This window comes from Elephas maximus, chromosome 1, assembly GCF_024166365.1.
Source record: "Elephas maximus indicus isolate mEleMax1 chromosome 1, mEleMax1 primary haplotype, whole genome shotgun sequence".
Lineage (NCBI taxonomy): Eukaryota > Metazoa > Chordata > Mammalia > Proboscidea > Elephantidae > Elephas > Elephas maximus.
Window position 1 is genome coordinate 88117898 of NC_064819.1, and position 22674 is coordinate 88140571.

General features: G+C 39.8%; 1 protein-coding gene across 1 annotated transcript; it reads right to left on the minus strand.

The window, feature by feature from the left end:
* Positions 1-3010: 3010 nt before the first annotated feature.
* On the minus strand, positions 3011-3943 carry LOC126064889 (olfactory receptor 2H2-like). The gene has a single exon (XM_049864373.1). The coding sequence runs from the start codon at positions 3941-3943 to the stop codon at positions 3011-3013; it is 933 nt and encodes a 310-aa protein (XP_049720330.1).
* Between the last annotated feature and the right edge of the window lie 18731 nt (positions 3944-22674).

Genomic DNA, 22674 nt, shown 5'->3' on the forward strand with positions numbered 1-22674 from the left:
GGAGAGAACCTGAAAGCATTTCCCTTGAGAACGGGAACCAGACAAGGATGCCCTTTATCACCGCTCTTATTCAACATCGTGCTTGAAGTCCTACCCAGGGCAATTAGGCTAGACAAAGAAATAAAGTGTATCCAGATTCGTAAGGAGGAAGTAAAGCTATCACTATTTGCAGATGACATGATCATATACATGGAAAACCCTAAGAAATCCTCCAGAAAACTACTGAAACTAATAGAAGAGTTTGGAAGAGTCTCAGGTTATAGAATAAATATACAAAAATCACTTGGATTCCTCTACATCAACAAAAAGAACACCGAGGAGGAAATAACCAAATCCATACCATTCACAGTAGCCCCCAAGAAGATAAGATACTTAGGAATAAATCTTACCAAGGATATAAAAGACCTATAGAAAGAAAACTACAAAGCTCTACTACAAGAAATTCAAAAGGACATACTTAAGTGGAAAAACATACCCTGCTCATGGATAGGAAGACTTAACATAGTAAAAATGTCTATTCTACCAAAAGCCATCTATACATATAACGCACTTCCAATCCAAATTCCAATGTCATATTTTAAGGGGATAGAGAAACAAATCACCAATTTCATATGGAAGGGAAAGAAGCCCCGGATAAGCAAAGCACTACTGAAAAAGAAGAAGAAAGTGGGAGGCCTCACTTTACCTGACTTCAGAACCTATTATACAGCCACAGTAGTCAAAACAGCCTGGTACTGGTACAACAACAGGCTCATAGACCAATGGAACAGAATTGAGAACCCAGACATAGATCCATCCATGTATGAGCAGCTGATATTTGACAAAGGACCAGTGTCAATTAATTGGGGAAAAGATAGTCTTTTTAACAAATGGTGTTGGCATAACTGGATATCCATTTGCAAAAAAATGAAACAGGACCCATACCTCACACCATGCACAAAAACTAACTCCAAGTGGATCAAAGACCTAAACATAAAGACTAAAACGATAAAGATCATGGAAGAAAAAATTGGGACAACCCTAGGAGCCCTAATACAAGGTATAAACAGAATACAAAACATTACCAAAAATGATGAAGAGAAACCCGATAACTGGGAGCTCCTAAAAATCAAACACCTATGCTCATCTAAAGACTTCACCAAAAGAGTAAAAAGACCACCTGCAGATTGGGAAAGAATTTTCAGCTATGACATCTCAGACCAGCGCCTGATCTCTAAAATCTACATGATTCTGTCAAAACTCAACCACAAAAGACAAACAACCCAATCAAGAAGTGGGCAAAGGATATGAACACACACTTCACTAAAGAAGATATTCAGGCAGCGAACAGATACATGAGAAAATGCTCTCGATCATTAGCCATTAGAGAAATGCAAATTAAAACTACGATGAGATTCCATCTCACACCAGCAAGGCTGGCATTAATCCAAAAAACACAAAGTAATAAATGTTGGAGAGGCTGCGGAGAGATTGGAACTCTCATACACTGCTGGTGGGAATGTAAAATGGTACAACCACTTTGGAAATCTATCTGGCGTTATCTTAAACAGTTAGAAATAGAACTACCATACAACCCAGAAATCCCACTCCTCGGAATATACCCTAGAGATACAAGAGCCTTCATACAAACAGATATATGCACACCCATGTTTATTGCAGCTCTGTTTACAATAGCAAAAAATTGGAAGCAACCAAGGTGTCCATCAACGGACGAATGGGTAAATAAATTGTGGTATATTCACACAATGGAATACTACGCATCGATAAAGAACAGTGACGAATCTCTGAAACATTTCATAACATGTAGGAAACTGGAAGGCATTATGCTGAGCGAAATGAGTCAGAGGCAAAAGGACAAATATTGTATAAGACCACTCTTATAAGATCTTGAGAAATAGTATAAACTGAGAAGAACACATACTTTTGTGCTTACGAGGGGGGGAGGGAGGGAGGATGTTAGAGGGTTTTTTACTGATTAGTTAGTAGATAAGAACTGCTTTAGGTGAAGGGAAGGACAATACTCAATACATGGAAGGTCAGCTCAACTGGACTGGACCGAAAGCAAAGAAGTTTCCGGGATAAACTGAAGGCTTCAAAGGTCAGCGGAGCAAGGGCGGGGGTTTGGGAACCATGGCTTAAGGGGACTTCTAAGTCAATTGGCAAAATAATTCTATTATGAAAACATTCTGCATCCCACTTTGAAATGTGGCATCTGGGGTCTTAAATGCTAACAAGCGACCATCTAAGATGCATCAATTGGTCTCAACCCACCTGGAGCAAAGGAGAATGAAGAACACCAAGGTCACAAGATAACTAAGAGCCCAAGAGACAGAAAGGGCCACATGCACCAGAGACCTACATCATCCTGAGACCAGAAGAACTAGTTGGTGCCCGGCCACAATCGATGACTTCCCTAACAGGGAGCACAATAGAGAACCCCTGAGGCAGCAGGAGATCAGTGGGATGCAGACCCCAAATTCTCACAAAAAGACCATACTTAATGGTCTGACTGAGACTAGAGGAATCCCAGCGGTCATGGTCCCCAAACCTTCTGTTTGCCCAGGACAGGAACCATCCCCGAAGACAACTCATCAGACATGAAAGGGACTGGACAGTGGGTAGGAGAGAGATGCTGATGAAGAGTGAGCTAATTATATCAGGTGGACACTTGAGACTGTGTTGGCATCTCCTGTCTGGAGGGGAGATGGGAGGATAGAGAGAGTTGGAAGCTGGAAAAATTGTCACGAAAGAAGAGACTGGAAGGGCTGACTCATTAGGGGGAGAGCAAGTGGGAGTACGGACTAAGATGTATGTAAACATATATGCGACAGACTGATTGGATTTGTAAACGTTCACTTGAAGCTTAATAAAAGTTAATAAAAAAAATACATACCTATTAGTTTAGAATCCAGTTTTAAATTAGATAGCATGGTCAGGATATTATGCCTCTGTCTCACCGACTGCAATGAAAATTGTCCTTTCCTGAGACAAGTATATTTCACATTTCGCCCTATCTCAGGTCACTTGTCAGCAGTCTTTTCAGAGCCCACTTAATTTCATTGTTTTTCAAGGTGTAAATCAAAAGATTAAGTGAGGGAGTCACTACAGTATAGAAGACGGTGAGGAATTTACTGTGCTTCTGTGTGTACTTGCTCTTAGGTTGTATGTAGACACAAATTAGAGTCCCATAGAACAAAACCACAACAATCATGTGAGACCCACAGGTCCCAGATGCTTTCCTTCTGCCTTCAACTGATTTTATCCTCAGCGCGCTCCTCACAATGCAGCCATAGGAGACCAAAATAAGTCCCAGAGGTATAACCACATAGAGGACACTAGCTACGGAGAGCTCATTTTCCAGGAATGTTGTGTCCACACAGGCAATTTTAATAAGGGCAGATTCCTCACACACAAAATCATCCACCATGTGGTGGCTGCAGAGAGGCAACTGGAAAACAAGGATGGTCTGAACTGTGGATTCCACGAAACCACTGATCCAGGCCACAGATGCTAGTTGCCAAAGAAGCTTGGGGTGCATGATGACACCATAGTGAAGGGGTCGACAGATAGCACTGAAGCGGTCATAGGCCATAACAGTTAGGAGGATACACTCCGTGGAGCCCAGCCCCAAAGCAATGTATAGCTGGATCACACAACCGGTGTAGCTAATGGTCTTCTCAGGGCCCTTGAGATTCCAAAGCAACTGTGGGACAACACTGGTAGTGAAACAGAGGTCCAGGAAGGAGAGATTAGAGAGGAAGAAGTACATGGGTGTGTGGAGTTTGGGGTTCAAGTATGAGACCAGTGTGATGGCTGTGTTCCCCATCAGTGTCAGAATGTATATGACAGAGATGACCAGAAGGAGAACCATCTCCAACTGAGGCTGGTCAGAAAAACCCAGTAAGATGAAACCTGCTGGGGTGCTAACATTTGTCCCTTTCATGGCTTCTTCGTTGTGAATTGCCTTTTTTGGCCATCCCTACTTTACTCCTACAGGAAGAAAATAGGGTATCATAACCAATGGAAAAATTAGAAAGCAAATAAAACTTGAGTATTTGAAGACAGTAAATATAGGGAGAAACAACACATAAAATAATGCAAAAAATTATGAGAGATTGATTTTTTATATAGATAGACAAATGCATAAAGCAATGAAAACATCAAATGCATTGAAAGAAAACAGATAAAAAATAGAATTAACATTAGAATCATATCTGAAAACAGATTTGAGATATATGCCAAACTACCTGAACATGAAATACATAGACTGACTATATATATACTGTGGAAAGGCAAAGACCCTGAAAATAAAATGTTTGCTTCATATATTGATACATAATTGTTAGGCAATAGGTAGAACAGATAAATTGAAAGATGCATGCAGTGAACAAGAGTATGAGAAAGGTTTTATGCAGCTGGATACATAAACACAAAATAAGAATAGTTAGAAATATTTAAACAGGAAGAGTTAGATACGACTATCATTAATACTCATTTCTTTCATTGCTTTCCAATGAAGGAAATAACTACTGAAAGTTGTTGTTGAAGCTAGGTGCAATCAAGTCAATTCAGTGCTGACTCACAGTGACCCTATGTCCAACAGAGCTAAACACTACCCAATCCTGCACCATCCTCATAACTGTTGCTATGTTTGAGCCTATTGTTGCAGCCACTGTTTCAGTTCATCTCTTTGAGGGTCTTTTTCTTTTTCGCTGACCCTCTACTTTACCAAGCATAATGTCCTTCACCAGGGACTGGTCTCTTCTGATAAGATGTCCAAAGTACATGAAATGAAGTCTTGCCATCCTTATTTCTAAGGAGGTTTCTGGCTCTACTTCCAAGACAAATTAGTTTGTTCTTTTCACACTCCATGGTATATTCAATATTCTTCACCAACACGATACAAACTGCTGTGATCTCCCTATTTGCGTCATTCATCTACTAACTTTATAAATGTTACTCTCTTGAAGAATCAAATTCCAAGTCTCCAATTAGCAAGTTCCCCCCCCCCCCCCAGTAGCACCCATAGTCCACATGATTTAGGATGTTTTTATGTACAACATTACATGAATTCAGTCACCTTATAAAATCCATGGAAACCCTGGTGGCATAGTGGTTAAGAGTTATAGCTGCTAACCAAAACACTGGCAGTTGGAATCCACTGGGTGCTCCTTGGTAAACCCTCTGAGGCAGTTCCACTCTGCGCTATAGAGCTGCAACACCAAAAATAAAGATGTAAGAAAACACCTGTCTTAGCCTAGGTCTCAGGAAAGCAGAACTAGAAACAAAGATTTAAATGATGATTTTTTATTTGGTAGGTGCAGGCAGGTACTGAGAATGAGGTATAAAAGGAGGTGTATGGCAAAGAAAAATGTAAAGCAATGTGAGGCAAAATTTTCCTGTGCTCAGGAAGCTGCTCAGATGGCATGTTTGTTTCATGTATGAGGCTTCTTTGGAAAATTTGCCGGGAGAAACTGTCCCTCAAAACTGTCCATAGAGAAGAAAAAGGAGAGATGTATCTACATAGTATCCTTTCTTCTTGAGCTTCTGTGGGCCAAGGTTTACTTTGTTGTTGTTAGCTGCCATCCGGTTGACCTCAACTCATGGCCACCCCACGCACAATGGAACAAAATGCTACTCAGTCCTGCACCATCCCCATGATTGGCTGCGGACCAGACAATTGTGATGCATAGGCTTTTCACTGGCTAGTTTTTGGAAGTAGATTTCCAGGCCTTCACTTCTAGTCCATCTTAGTTTTGAAGCTCCACTGAAACCTGTTCAACATCGTAGCAACACGCAAGTCTACACTGGCAGACAAGTGGTGACTATGCATGGGGAGCAAATTCCCTCCCATTTCTGAGTTTTGTCATCCAATCTCTTGGCATGCTGCTAGAATTCCATGAAGAGTATGACATTTTATCAAAGTCAAAAGTGAACAGCTGACATGGCACAGGTGGGCACTGACCAAAAGAGAAAAAGAAGGAGGCACCCAAGGAATTCGAGAAGGCTCACAAGGATTGTGTTCAATCCAAGGCCTAAGTGTGTGAATAGATGTACCATTCACATGGATAAGAAGACTTAATACTGGAAAGACATTGTCTTAGTCATCTAGTGCTGCTATAACAAGAAAACCACAAGTGCATAGCTTTACCAAAGAGAAGTTTACTTCTTCCCAGTAAAGTAGGCTAAAAGTCCAAATTCAGGGCCTCAACTCCAGGGTAACACTTTTGCTCTCTGTCAGCCTCCTTATCAATATTACCCCAGACTAGGAGCTTTTCTGCAGGGATTTCACCTCCAAAGGACATGCTCTGCTCCTGGCACTGCTTTCTTGGTGGTATGAGATCCCCCTGTCTGCTCACTTCCCTTTCCATTTTTATCTCTTGAGAGATAAAAGGTGGTGCAGGCCACGCCACAGAGAAACTGCCTTTACATTGGATCAGGGCTATGGCCTGGGTAAGGGTGTTACAATCCCATCCTAATCCTCTTTAACATAAAATTACAATCATAAAATGGAGGACAATCACACAATAGTAGGAATTACGGCCTAACCACTTTGACACATATTTTTGGGGGACACAATTCAATCCATGGCAGAAGTCAATACTAACCAATGTGATTCATGAACTATGAATAGACCTTTTTTTTTTTTTTTTTTTTTTTTCGGAAGCATAGTGAACTAATCATAAATTACAGAGGAAAATATTAAGGGCTCAAAATATAAAATAGCCAGGATTAATGGAAGGAAGAATATAAGGAAGATAAAGGAGATGCCTTTTATATTAAGTCTAATTAGTAAATATGCTTGGATATTTGATTTAGTTATATGGAAGGAAATAAAATCCACATATTTGTGGATGAAAGAGCTAAACATAAAAACATAACTGTAAGATTTTGAGAAAGATTGTAACAGAATGGCTTTATGACACAGCACAAAATCAGAACACAAACCTTAAAGAAAAATTATTTATGGATGTGATTACATTACAAAAAATTTTATATATGATAACAAACAAAATAAGTGAACATAATGTCAATATGCAGACCTTTGAGGAATTACTCATATAACCAACCAAGAATTACTAGCTACAATATACCAGAAATCTCTAAAATCATCCAATAGGAAAATGAGGCATGGTAAGAAAAGTCAGTTCACAGGAAAGGGAAACAGAATGGCTAATAAACACAAGAAAAGAAAACTCAACTTCCTCGGTAATCAGTAAATGAACAAAATAATATAGCAGGGAGATAAAATTTACACTCATCAGGCTGGTTTAAATAAATATTTAACCATACCAAGTGTTTGTTCTGACATTGGAAAGGTTATTTCTCACATACTACTATTGAGGTTATAAATTTGTATAACCAAATTAGCAATTTGGCAATATTTGGAAAATATGTAAATGTTCAAAACTCTTATCACAGAAGTCTAATATATGTGTGTGTAAAAAAAAATTAATTTTTTATACCTACATATATGAGGCTTCTCTATGTATATGAGAGAAACTCCTACACGTAAGCACAAAACAAAAAGTGCACAACCTTGAATATTCTGATAAAAATAACATTGGTAACAACCTGACACCCAAAGAAGGATTCATAAATTATTTGTTCCATATTCTTGAAAAACAATGCTACATAGACACACACACACATATATATAAGACCAGTCTGATGAAGAAACTGAATGTAGACATTGTGAATCAGAACTGACTCAACAGCACCTAACAACAACAACAAAATGTATAGACCAGATTAAAAAACTAAGTATATATGTATGGGGATGGATTAAGCTCAACAACATAATGAGCAATAAAAAAAGTTTCAAAACATAGTATATAAAGCATTATGTCACTTTTGAACATATTCCGATGTGATAAAATTATAAAAATATAATTTCTGTGTTATAATAGTTGCTTTTGCCGTTGATGTGAGAAAATGGGACTACGGAGTAATACAAACAGAACTTTTCTGTATCTGTAATTTTTTTACTTTTTAAAAGAGATTTAGATCCAAAGCAATGCTAACATTTATTGTATTTCCCGGTTAGTCCGCAGGCTTTTGCTCTTTCTTGATTAGTTAAGTGTTACCTAATTTGAAAGGAAAAATAAGTCACATGTAAACAGACATAATGCTGTTTTTCACAAAGCTTCATGAAAACTAAATGTGATAATTACCTAACGTATCATAAATATGTTAAACACATGTAGAATTAAGGAAAAATCATTGCTCTTTTGCCTTATTATCTTTGTTTCTATTTAAAAGTAGTAAATATTCTGTGTACAGTATTTGAAAATAATGTAAGGGATAAAAAAGGGGCAAAACACCTTAATTATATGTTATAGAGTATTTTGTATTTTTCTCCTTTAAGAATAAAAAGGAGTCAGATCCAAGATAGCAGAATAGACAGACGCTTCTGGCGAGCCCTGTTTACAACAAAGACTCAAAAACCAAGTGAAACGAGTGTATTTATGACCAGCTAGGAGTCCTGAACATCAAAGGCAAGCTTAGAAAATGAACAGAGGGGCAGGGGGGATAAAGAGACACTTCAGAAGCAGAGAGGAGTTACTGGACCTGAATTGCAGGGAGCCCTCAGGCACCATTCCTGGAGTGGCTGTAGTGGCGGCGGGCTGGTACTAGCATTCGGCCACAGTTTCCTCCGGGAGAAGCAGCCAGCCACACAGCCTGCTCAAACCTCTGGAGCCTGAGAAGAATGGCGCTCTCAGCAAAAGGTAAGTACTTGCGTATATTTTAATGCACCCCCCACCCCTAAGCTGGCTTCAGCGGCTGAATTCCCTGGGCCTGAGATAGACACTGTTGAGTACCTAGAGCCATCCTCCCAGCTGTGGAGAAGGAAAAAATTTGCATTTGGGGAAAAAGATAATTTGCTTGCTTTACTAACCAGGGGAGCTCCGAACAGAGCAACTTCTGTCCAGGCATAACCGGTCTGTGGACTTTGAGCATCTTTCCCCTCTGCATGGACTTTTGTGGGCCTATTTCAGGAGAATAGGCCCTTGTTGGCAGACTCCAATCATTTCAGCTGTGCATTGGAGAGGTGGGTGTTTGACATTTGACATTGCTTTGCCTATTAAACAGGATCCTCACCTACCCACATCAGGGGCCTAAGGACTGGTAGCTCCACTCAGGTCACCCAGCCACCTGTGACAGGGGTTCAAAGATAACTGGTACCTCCCAGTCCTTACAACCAAAAACATTGGGTGCCCATGGTCTGTCTGCAGAATGCACCCACCTGCATGCTCTAGGGAACAGGGACACACTTTCCACAGAGACAGTCAGGGGTCAGTTCTAAACCCCCTGCCTTGTTCTGAGTGTGACCCCATTCTGCAACCAGATACCGGTACCTACACCAATCACCCCTGTCCCCCTCAGACTGTAGGACAGAGCCTGGACCATGTACTTGATGATTCGCTACTGGACACCTGAGCTGAATTCATACAAGAAAAGTGAACGGACTCCTAGATGGATACCTGATAACAGCTCTAGCCATCTGGGGACAGGACGTCAGAGCTCCAAAGTTGAAAATAATCAAGATTGCTCACTCAAGCAACCTATGTGGGCATATCAAAACAAAAAATGAACACATCCAAAAAGAAGAAAGGGCCAAGATTAAAAAATTATCCCTACAACTTCAACAAATAGAAAGAGAGCAACAAAAGAAACCCTCAGGCACCAGAAGAAAACAAATAATAGAAATTAGAGCTGAACTAAATGAAAAAGAAAATAGGAAAACAATTGAAAGAATTAACAAGAACAAAAGCTCGTTCTTTGAAAAAAATCAACAAAATTCATAAGCCATTGGCCAAACTGACAAAAGAAAAGCGGGAGGAAGCAAATAACCCAAATAAGAAACGAGATGGGCAATATTACAACAGATCCAACTGAAATTAAAACAATCATATCATATTACGATGAAAAATTGTACTCTAACAAATTTGAAAACCTAGAAGAAATGGATGATTTCCTAGAAACACACTACCTACCTAAACTAACACAAACAGAGGTTTGTTGATGTTGTTAGGTGCCATCGAGTTTGTTCCGACTCATAGCGACCCTATGCACAACAGAACGAAACACCGCCCAGTCCTGCTCCGTCCTTATAATCGTTGCTATGCTTGAGCTTATTGTTGCAGACACTGTGTCAATCCACCTCTTCGAGGGTCTTCCTCTTTTCTGCTGACCCTGTACTCTGCCAAGCATGATGTCCTTCTCCAGGGACTGATCCCTCCTGACAACACGTCCAAAGTATGTAAGACGCAGTCTCGCCATCCTTGCCTCTAAGGAGCATTCTGGCCGCACTTCTTCCAAGACAGATTTGTTTGTTCTTTTGGCAGTCCATGGTATATTCAATATTCTTTGCCAACACCACAATTCAAAGGCATCAACTCTTCTTCGGTCTTCCTTATTCATTGCCCAGCTTTCACATGTATATGATGTGATTGAAAATATCATGGCTTGGGTCAGGTGCACCTTAGTCTTCAGGGTGACATCTTTGCTCTTCAACACTTTGAAGAGGTCCTTTGCAGCAGATTTGCCCAATGCAATGTGTCTTTTGATTTCTTGACTGCTGCTTCCATGGCTGTTGATTGTGGATCCAAGCAAAATGAGATCCTTGACAACTTCAATCTTTTCTCCATTTATCATGATGTTGCTCATTGGTCCAGTTGTGAGGAGTTTTGTTTTCTTTATGTTGAGCTGCAATCCATACTGAAGGCTGTGGTCTTTGATCTTCACTGGTAAGTGCTTCAAGTCCTCTTCACTTTCAGCAAGCAAGATTGTGTCATCTGCATAACACAGGTTGTTAATGAGTCTTCCTCCAATCCTGCTGCCCCGTTCTTCTTCATATAGTCCAGCTTCTCGTGTTATTTGCTCAGCATACAGATTAAATAGGTATGCTGAAAGAATACAACCCTGAAACACACCTTTCCTGACTTAAACCAATCAGTATCCCCTTGTTCTGTCTCAACAACTGCCTCTTGATCTACGTAAAGGTTCCTCATGAGCACAATTAAGTGTTCTGGAATTCCCATTCTTCGCAGTGTTATCCATAGTTTGTTATGATCCACACAGTTGAATGCCTTTGCATAGTCAATAAAACACAGGTAAATATCCTTCTGGTATTCTCTGCTTTCAGCCAGGATCCATCTGACATCAGCAATGATATCCCTGGTTCCACATCCTCTTCAGAAACCAGACTGAATTTACACACCAACCACTAGGGCTGAAGATGAAGAAATAGAAAAATTTTATCAGCTGCTGTAGTGTGAAATTGATCAAACATGCAATCAAGATGCTTTGATAATTACTGGCGATTGGAATGCAAAAGTTGGAAACAAAGAAGAAGGATCAGTAATTGGAAAATATGGCCTTGGTGACAGAAACAATGCCGGAGATCGAATGATAGAATTTTGCAAGACCAACGACTTCTTCATTGCAAATACCTTCTTTCACCAACATAAACAGTGACTGTACACATGGACCTTACCAAATGGAACACACAGAAATGAAATTGACTACATCTGTGGAAACAGACGATGGAAAAGCTCAATATCATCAGTCAGAATAAGGCCTGGGGCTGACTGTGGAACAGACCATTAATTGCTCATATGCAAGTTCAAGCTGAAACTGAAGAAAATCAGAGCAAGTCCATGAGATCGAAAACCTTGAGTATATCCCACCTGAATTTAGAAAGCATCTCAAGAACAGATTTGACGCATTGAACACTAGTGACTGAAGACCAGACGAGCTGTGGAATGACATCAAGGACATCATTCATGAAGAAAGCAAGAGGTCACTGAAAAGACAGGAAAGAAAGAAAAGACCAAGATGGATGTCAGAGGAGACTCTGAAACTTGCTCTTTAGTGTCGAGCAGCTAAAGCTAAAGCAAAAAGAGGTAGAACAACTAAATAGATCTGTAACAAAAGAAGAGTTTGAAAATGTAATAATAAAAAACTCCCTACAAAAAAATGCCCTGGCCGGGACGGCTTTGCTGCACAGTTCTACCAAACTTTTGGAGAAGACTTAACACCACTACTACTAAAGGTATCTCAGACCATAGAAAAGGACAGAATACTCCCAAACTCATTCTATGAAGCCAGCATATCCCTGATGCCAAAACCAGGTAAAGGCGCCACAAAAAGGAAAATTACAGACCTATATCCCTCATTAACTTAGATGCAAATATCTGCAACAAAATTTTAGCCAATAGAATTCAACAATATATCAAAAAAATAATTCATCATGACCAAAAGAGATTCATACCAGGTATCCAGGGATGGTTCAACATTAAAAAAACAAACAATGTAATCTATTGTATATATATAAAAAAAAAGAACCACAGGATTTTATCAATTGATGCAGAAAAGCATTTGATAAAGTTCAAAATCCATTCATGATAAACACTCTCAGCAAAAGAGGAATAGAAGGAAAATTCCTCAACATAATAAAGGGCATTTATACAAAGCCAACAGACAACATCATCCTAAATGGAGAGAGTCTGAAAGCATTCCCCTTGAGATCAGGAACCAGACAAGGATGCCCTTTATCACCACTCTTATTCAACATTGTGCTGGATCCTAGCCAGAGCAATTAGGCTAGATAAAGAAATAAAGGACATACAGATTGGCAAGGAAGAAGTAAAAGTGTCTCTATTTGCAAATGACATGATCTTATACACAGAAAACCCTAAGGAATCCTCAAGAGAACTATAGAAACTACTAGAAAAGTTCACCAGAGTATCGAGACACAAGGTAAACATACAAGAATCAGTTGGATTCCTCTACAACAACAAAAAGAACATCGAAGGGGAAATCACCAAATCAATGCCATTTACAATAGCCCCCAAGAAGATGAAATACTTAGGAATAAATCTTACCAGAGAAGTGAAAGACTTATACAAAGAAAACTACAATACACTTCTGCAAGAAACCAAAAAAGAACTACAAAAAAGGAAAAACATACCTTGCTCATGGATAGGAAGATTTAACATTGTAAAAATGTCTATTCTACCAATAGCGATCTATAGATTTAATGCAATTCCAATCCAAACTCCAACGACATTTTTTTAATGAGATGGAGAAACAAACCACCGAATTCATATGGAAGGGAAAGAGGCCCCGGATAAGTAAAGCATTACTGAAAAAGAAGAACAAAGTGGGAGGCCTCATTCTATCTGATTTTAGAACCTATTATACCACCACAGTAGTCCAAACAGCCTGGTACTGGTACAACAACAGATACATAGACCAATGGAACAGAATTGAGAATCTAGACATAAATCCATCCACATACAAGCTGTTGATATTTGACAAAGGCCCTAAGCAGTTAAATGGGGAAAAGACAGTCTTTTTAACAAACGGTGCTGGCATAACTGGATATCTATCTGCAAAAAAAAAAAAGAAAAAAAGAAACAAAACCCATGCCATGCACAAAAAGAGAGCTCAAAATGGATCAAAGACCTAAATATAAAGTCTAAAATGATAAAGACGGTGGAAGAAAAAATAGGGACAACATTAGGAGCCCTAATAAATGGCATAAACAGTATACAAAACATTAGTAACAATACAGGAGAAAAACTAGATAACTAAGAGCTCCTAAAAATCAAATGCCTAAGCTCATCCAAAGACTTCACCAAAAGAGTAAAAAGATTACTTATAGACTGGGAAAGAGTTTTTAGCTATGACATTTCTAATCAGTGCCTGACCTCTAAATTCTACATGATACTGCAAAAACTCAACTACAAAAAGACAAATAACCCAATTAAAAAATGGGCAGAAGATATGAACAGGCACTTCACTAAAGAAGACATTCAGGTAGCTAACAGACACATGAGGAAATGCTCATGATCAATAGCCATTAGAGAAATGCAAATCAAAATTATAATGAGATTCCATCTCACTCCAACAAAGATGGCATTAATCCAAAAAACACGAAATAATAAATGTTGGAGAGGGTGTGGAGAGATTGGAACATTGTTTGTGTGAATGTAAAATGGTACAACCACTTTGTAAATCGATTTGTTACTTCCTTCATAAGCTAGAAATAGAACTACCATACGATCCAGCAATCACACTTCTGGGAATATATCCTAGAGAAAGAAGAGCCTTTACATGAACAGATAAACGCACCTCCATGTTCATTCCAGCGCTGTTTACAATAGCAAAAAGATGGAAGCAACCAAGGTGCCCACCGATGGATGAATGGATAAGAAATTACGGTATATTCACTCAATGGAGTACAGTGCATCAATAAAGAGCAGTGATGAATCTATGAAACATTTCATAACATGGAGGAATCTGGAAGGCATTATGCTGAGTGAAATTAGTCAGTTGCAAAAGGACAGATATTTATAAGATCACTATTATAAGAACTCAAGAAATAGTGTAAACAGAGAAGAAAATATTCTTTGATGATTATGAGAGGTGGGAGGGAGGGAGGGAGGGAGAGGAGTATTCACTAATTAGATAGTAGATAAGAAGTACTTTAGTTTAGGGAAAAGACAACACACAATACAGGCAAGGTCAGCACAACTGGACTAAGCCAAAAGCAAAGAAGTTTTCCGAATGAACTGAATGCTTCGAAGGCCAGCGTAGCAGTGGGTTTGGAGACCATGGTCTCAGGGGACATCAAAGTCAATTGGCATAATAAAATCTATTAATAAAACATTCTGCATCCCACTTTGGAGAGTTCTGTCTGGGGTCTTAAATGCTAGCAAGCAGCCATCTAAGATGCATCAATTGGTCTGAATCCACCTGGACCAAAGGAGAATGAAGAACACCAAGGGCACAATGTAATTACGAGCCCAAGAGGCAGAAAGGGCCACATAAACCAGAGACTACACCAGCCTGAGACCAGAACTAGAGGACCCTGGCTACAACCGATGACTGCCCTGACAGGGAACACAACAGAGAACCCCTGAGGGAGCAGGAGAGCAGTGGGATGCAGATCCCAAATTCTCATAAGAAGACCAGACTTAATGTTCTGTCTCAGACTAGAAGGACCCCGGTGGTCATGGTCCCCAGACCTTCTGCTGGCCCAGGACAGGGCCCATTCCCAAAGCCAATTCTTCAGACATGGATTGGACTGGATAATGTGATGGAGAGGGATGTTGGTGAGGAGTGAGCTTCTTGGATTGGGTGGACACTTGAGATTATGTTGGCGTCTCCTGCCTGAAGGGTACATGAGAGGGTAGAGGGAGGGAGGGAATGGGCTGTCCCATTAGGGGGAGAGCAATTGGGCATATGTAGCAAGCTGTATCTAAGTTTTTGTGAGAGAGACTGACTTGATTTGTAAGCTTTCGCTTAAAGGACAATAAAAAATTAAAAAAAAATATCTTTAACCATAACCATATTACTAAACCTCACCCCATTTCAATCCAGTATGTATTACCTGTAAAATGTACTTTTGGTTTTAGTTTCTCTACATTGCTACTGTCAAATCTTCCGTTTGAAAGAAGAGACAACTCACATACCTAAATCTCAGTTTCCTCACCTGTAAAAGGAGACAATAACTTCATCAGAGGTTTAAAATAGAATAAAATGAGATGATATGAGTAAAGCATTTTACACAATTACTGACCTAACTCAGGGAAGATGAGGAGACTGAAGCTGATTTTTTTTTTTTAAATGATGAAGCAAAAATATTTACCTCAAAATAAGCTCTTTTGAGGGGGCGGAGCCAAGATGGCGGACTAGGCAGACGCTACCTCGGATCCCTCTTACAACAAAGACACGGAAAAACAAGTGAACCGATCACATACATAACAATCTACGAACCCTAAACAACAAACACAGATTTAGAGACGGAGAACGAACTAACACGGGGAAGCAGCGATTGTTTCCAGAGCCTGGAGCCAGCGTACCAGTCAGGTACGGCACAAGCACAGAGAGCGGCTCCACCCCCCTGAACTAACCCTGGGAGGGGGACCAGCCGGTTCCGCAGGCGGCGTGGGACGCAGCCGGTAGGAGAAGTCCCCAGGAGGCAGTGACTGGTCTTGGAGCAGAAAGAGCAGGGTCCGAGCCGGGGAACCGTCCCGCAGGGATTTGGACTGGACGCAGGTACGGCATAAACACGGAGAGTTGCTCCACCCCCCTGAACTAACCCCGGGAAGGGGACCAGCCGGGTCGCGTGGGCGGCGTGGGACGCAGCCGGTAGGAGAAGTCCCTGGGAGGCAGCAACTGGTATTGGAGCGGGGAGAACAGCGTCCCAGATGGGACACTCAGTCACGGCACAAGCACGGGGACCTGCTCCACCCATCTGAACTAACCCCGGGAGGAGGCCCAACTGGTTCTCAGAGGTGGCACGGCCACGCGGCTGGAGGGACGAGAAGTCCCTGGGAGGCAGCGACTGATTTTGGAGTCGAGAGTGCACCGTCCCAGTAGGGGAGCCTTGACGCTGGGCGTGGGGCTGGAAGCGGAGGATCTGACTGTGACTCCAGCGGGCCAGACCCCCCGGGGGCAATCTCCACACAGCCAGCACACATAGGCGACGCGCCCCGCGGGAGTCTCAGATATAACAGTCATTCCAAGCAAGACAAGCAACTCTGGCTATATTCTGACGTGCTACTCTCCTATCTCTCTGTTCCCTCCCCCACCCTCCCCAGGCGGCTTCATTAACATCTGAATAGCCTGAGCCAGAGGGAGAACTCTGATAGGGATCTGACTGCATTTTTTTTTTAGCGGATTTTCTGGAAAAACTAGTTTCCCAGTGATGGCTTGGAGACAACAATCCATATCAAACCACTTAAAGAAGCAGACCATGACAGCTTCTCCAACCCCCCAAACAAAAGAATCAAAATCTTTCCCAAATGAAGATACAATCTTGGAATTACCAGATACAGAATATAAAAAACTAATTTACAGAATGCTTAATGATATCACAAATGAAATTAGGATAACTGCAGAAAAAGCCAAGGAACACACTGATAAAACTGTTGAAGAACTCAAAAAGATTATTCAAGAACATACTGGAAAAATTAATAAGTTGCAAGAATCCATAGAGAGACAACATGTAGAAATCCAAAAGATTAACAATAAAATAACAGAATTAGACAACGCAATAGGAAGTCAGAGGAGCAGACTCGAGCAATTCGAATGCAGACTGGGACATCTGGAGGACCAGGGAATCGACACCAACATAGCTGAAAAAAAATCAGATAAAAGAATTAAAAAAAGTGAAGAAACCCTAAGAATTATGTGGGACTCTATCAAGAAGGATAACCTGCGGGTGATTGGAGTCCCAGAACAGGGAGGGGGGACAGAAAACACAGAGAAAATAGTTGAAGAACTCCTGACACAAAACTTCCCTGACATCATGAAAGATGAAAGGATAGCTATCCAAGATGCTCATCGAACTCCATTTAAGATTGATACAAAAAGAAAAACACCAAGACATATTATCATCAAACTCACCAAACCAAAGATAAACAGAAAATTTTAAAAGCAGCCAGGGAGAAAAGAAAGGTTTCGTTCAAGGGAGAATCAGTAAGAATATGTTCTGACTACTCAGCAGAAACCATGCAGGCAAGAAGGGAACGGGTCGACATATACAGAACACTGAAGGAGAAAACCTGCCAGCCAAGGATCATATAGCCAGCAAAACTCTCTCTGAAATATGAAGGCGAAATTAAGATATTTACAGAAAAACACAAGTTTAGAGAATTTGCAAAAACCAAACCAAAGGTACAAGAAATACTAAAGGATATTGTTTGGTCAGAGAACCAATAATATCAGATATCAGCACAACACAAGGTCACAAAACAGAACGTCCTGATATCAACTCAAATAGGGAAATCACAAAAACAAACAAATTAAGATTAATTCAAAAAAAAAAATACACATAACAGGGAATCATGGAAGTCAATAGGTAAAAGATCACAATAATCAAAAAGAGGGACTAAATACAGGAGGCATTGAACTGCCATATGGAGAGTGATACAAGGCGATATAGAACAATACAAGTTAGGTTTTTACTTAGAAAAATAGGGGTAAATAATAAGGTAACCACAAAAAGGTATAACAACTCTATAACTCAAGATAAAAACCAAGAAAAACGTAACAACTCAACTAACATAAAGTCAAATACTATGAAAATGAGGATCTCACAATTTACTAAGAAAAACATCTCAGCACAAAAAAGTATGTGGAAAAATGAAATTGTCAACAACACACATAAAAAGGCATCAAAATGACAGCACTAAAAACTTATTTATCTATAACTACCCTGAATGTAAAGGGACTAAATGCACCAATAAAGAGACAGAGAGTCACAGACTGGATAAAGAAACACGATCCATCTATATGCTGCCTACAAGAGACACACCTTAGACTTAGAGACACAAACAAACTAAAACTTAAAGGATGGAAAAAAGTATATCAAGCAAACAATAAGCAAAAAAGAAGAGGAGTAGCAATATTAATTTCTGACAAAATAGACTTTAGACTTAAATCCACCACAAAGGATAAAGAAGGACACTATATAATGATAAAAGGGACAATTGATCAGGAAGACATAACCATATTAAATATTTATGCACCCAATGACAGGGCTGCAAGATACATAAATCAAATTTTAACAGAATTGAAAAGCGAGATAGATACCTCCACAATTATAGTAGGAGACTTCAACACACCACTTTCGGAGAAGGACAGGACATCCAGTAAGAAGCTCAATAGAGACACGGAAGATCTAATGACAACAATCAACCAACTTGACCTCATTGACTTATACAGAACTCTCCACCCAACTCCCAACTGCTGCAAAATATACTTTTTTTTCTAGCGCACATGGAACATTCTCTAGAATAGACCACATATTAGGTCATAAAACAAACCTTTGCAGAGTCCAAAACATCGAAATATTACAAAGCATCTTCTCAGACCACAAGGCAATAAAACTAGAGATCAATAACAGAAAAACTAGGGAAAAGAAATCAAATACTTGGAAAATGAACAACACCCTTCTGAAAAAAGACTGGGTTATAGAAGACATTAAGGAGGGAATAAGGAAATTCATAGAAAGCAACGAGAATGAAAATACTTCCCATCAAAACCTCTGGGACACAGCAAAAGCAGTGCTCAGAGGCCAATTTATATCAATAAATGCACACATACAAAAAGAAGAAAGAGCCAAAAGCAGAGAACTGTCCCGACAACTTGAACAAATAGAAAGTGAGCAACAAAAGAATCCATCAGGCACCAGAAGAAAACAAATAATAAAAATTAGAGCTGAACTAAATGAATTAGAAAACAGAAAAACAATTGAAAGAATTAACAAAGCCAAAAGCTGGTTCTTTGAAAAAATTCACAAAATTGATAAACCATTGGCTAGACTGACTAAAGAAATACAGGAAAGGAAACAAATAACCCGAATAAGAAATGAGAAGGACCACATCACAACAGAACCAAATGAAATTAAAAGAATCATTTCAGATTATTATGAAAAATTGTACTCTAACAAATTTGAAAACCTAGAAGAAATGGATGAATTCCTGGAAAAACACTACCTACCTAAAGTAACACATTCAGAAGTAGAACAACTAAATAGACCCATAACAAAAAAAGAGATTGAAACGGTAATCAAAAAACTCCCAACCAAAAAAAGCCCTGGCCCGGACGGCTTCACTGCAGAGTTCTACCAAACTTTCAGAGAAGAGTTAACACCACTACTACTAAAGGTATTCCAAAGCATAGAAAATGACGGAATACTACCCAACTCATTCTATGAAGCCACCATCTCCCTGATACCAAAACCAGGTAAAGACATCACAAAAAAAGAGAATTATAGACCTATATCCCTCATGAACATTGATGCAAAAATCCTCAACAAAATTCTAGCCAATAGAATCCAACAACACATCAAAAAAATAATTCACCCTGATCAAGTGGGATTTATACCAGGTATGCAAGGCTGGTTTAATATCAGAAAAACCATTAATGTAATCCATCACATAAATAAAACAAAAGACAAAAACCACATGATCTTATCAATTGATGCAGAAAAGGCATTTGACAAAGTCCAACACCTATTTATGATAAAAACTCTTACCAAAACAGGAATTGAAGGAAAATTCCTCAACATAATAAAGGGCATCTATGCAAAGCCAACAGCCAATATCACTCTAAATGGAGAGAACCTGAAAGCATTTCCCTTGAGAACGGGAACCAGACAAGGATGCCCTTTATCACCGCTCTTATTCAACATCGTGCTTGAAGTCCTACCCAGGGCAATTAGGCTAGACAAAGAAATAAAGTGTATCCAGATTTGTAAGGAGGAAGTAAAGTTATCACTATTTGCAGATGACATGATTATATACACGGAAAACCCTAAGGAATCCTCCAGAAAACTACTGAAACTAATAGAAGAATTTGGCAGAGTCTCAGGTTATAAAATAAACATACAAAAATCACTTGGATTCCTCTACATCAACAAAAAGAACACCGAGGAGGAAATAACCAAATCAATACCATTCACAGTAGCCCCCAAGAAGATAAGATACTTAGGAATAAATCTTACCAAGGATGTAAAAGACCTATAGAAAGAAAACTACAAAGCTCTACTACAAGAAATTCAAAAGGACATACTTAAGTGGAAAAACATACCCTGCTCATGGATAGGAAGACTTAACATAGTAAAAATGTCTATTCTACCAAAAGCCATCTATACATTTAACGCACTTCCGATCCAAATTCCAATGTCATATTTTAAGGGGATAGAGAAAGAAATCACCAATTTCATATGGAAGGGAAAGAAGCCCCGGATAAGCAAAGCACTACTGAAAAAGAAGAAGAAAGTGGGAGGCCTCACCTTACCTGACTTCAGAACCTATTATACAGCCACAGTAGTAAAAAAAGCCTGGTATTGGTACAACAACAGACACATAGACCAATGGAACAGAATTGAGAAACCAGAAATAGATCCATCCACGTATGAACAGCTGATATTTGACAAAGGACCAGTGTCAATTTACTGGGGAAAAGATAGCCTTTTTGACAAATGGTGCTGGCATAACTGGATATCCCTTTGCAAAAAAATGAAACAGGACCCATACCTCACACCATGCACAAAAACTAACTCCAAGTGGATCAAAGACCTAAACATAAAGACTAAAACGATAAAGATCATGGAAGAAAAATTTGGGACAACCCTAGGAGCCCTAATACAAGGTATAAACAGAATACAAAACATTACCAAAAATGATGAAGGGAAACCCGATAACTGGGAGCTCCTAAAAATCAAACACCTATGCTCATCTAAAGACTTCTCCAAAAGAGTAAAAAGACCACCTACAGACTGGGAAAGAATTTTCAGCTATGACATCTCCGACCAGCGCCTGATCTCTAAAATCTACATGATTCTGTCAAAACTCAACCACAAAAAGACAAACAACCCAATCAAGAAGTGGGCAAAGGATATGAACACACACTTCACTAAAGAAGATATTCAGGCAGCTAACAGATACATGAGAAAATGCTCTCGATCATTATCCATTAGAGAAATGCAAATTAAAACCACGATGAGATTCCATCTCACACCAGCAAGGCTGGCATTAATCCAAAAAACACAAAATAATAAATGTTGGAGAGGCTGCGGAGAGATTGGAACTCTCATACACTGCTGGTGGGAATGTAAAATGGTACAACCACTTTGGAAATCTATCTGGCGTTATCTTAAACAGTTAGAAATAGAACTACCATACAACCCAGAAATCCCACTCCTCGGAATATACCCTAGAGATACAAGAGCCTTCATACAAACAGATATATGCACACCCATGTTTATTGCAGCTCTGTTTACAATAGCAAAAAGTTGGAAGCAACCAAGGTGTCCATCAACGGATGAATGGGTAAATAAATTGTGGTATATTCACACAATGGAATACTACGCATCGATAAAGAACAGTGAAGAATCTCTGACACATTTCATAACATGGAGGAACCTGGAAGGCATTATGCTGAGCGAAATGAGTCAGAGGCAAAAGGACAAGTATTGTATAAGACCACTATTATAAGATCTTGAGAAATAGTAAACCTGAGAAGAACACATACTTTTGTGGTTACGAAGCGGGGGGGAGGGAGGGAGGGTGGGAGAGGGTTTTTTATTGATTAATCAGTAGATAAGAACTGCTTTAGGTGAAGGGAAAGACAACACTCAATACAAGGAAGGTCAGCTCAATTGGACTGGACCAAAAGCAAAGAAGTTTCCGGGATAAAATGAATGCTTCAAAGGTCAGGGGAGCAAGTGTGGGGGTCTGGGGAACATGGTTTGCGGGGACTTCTAAGTCAATTGGCAAAATAATTCTATTATGAAATCATTCTGCATCCCACTTTGAAATGTGGCGTCTGGGGTCTTAAATGCTAACAAGCGGCCATCTAAGATGCATCAATTGCTCTCAACCCACCTGGAGCAAAGGAAAATGAAGAACACCAAGGCCACATGACAACTAAGAGCCCAAGAGACAGAAAGGGCCACATGAACCAGAGACCTACATCATCCTGAGACCAGAAGAACTAGTTGGTGCCCGGCCACAATCGATGACTGCCCTGACAGGGAGCACAGCAGAGGACCCCTGAGGGAGCAGGAGATCAGTAGGATACAGACCCCAAATTCTCATAAAAAGACCAAACTTAATGGTCCGACTGAGACTGGAGGAATCCTGGCGG

What these genes read in the sequence shown, in the direction of transcription:
- LOC126064889 (XM_049864373.1), bottom strand. Translation starts at nt 3,943, where the DNA reads ATGAAAGGGACAAATGTTAGCACCCCAGCAGGTTTCATCTTACTGGGT.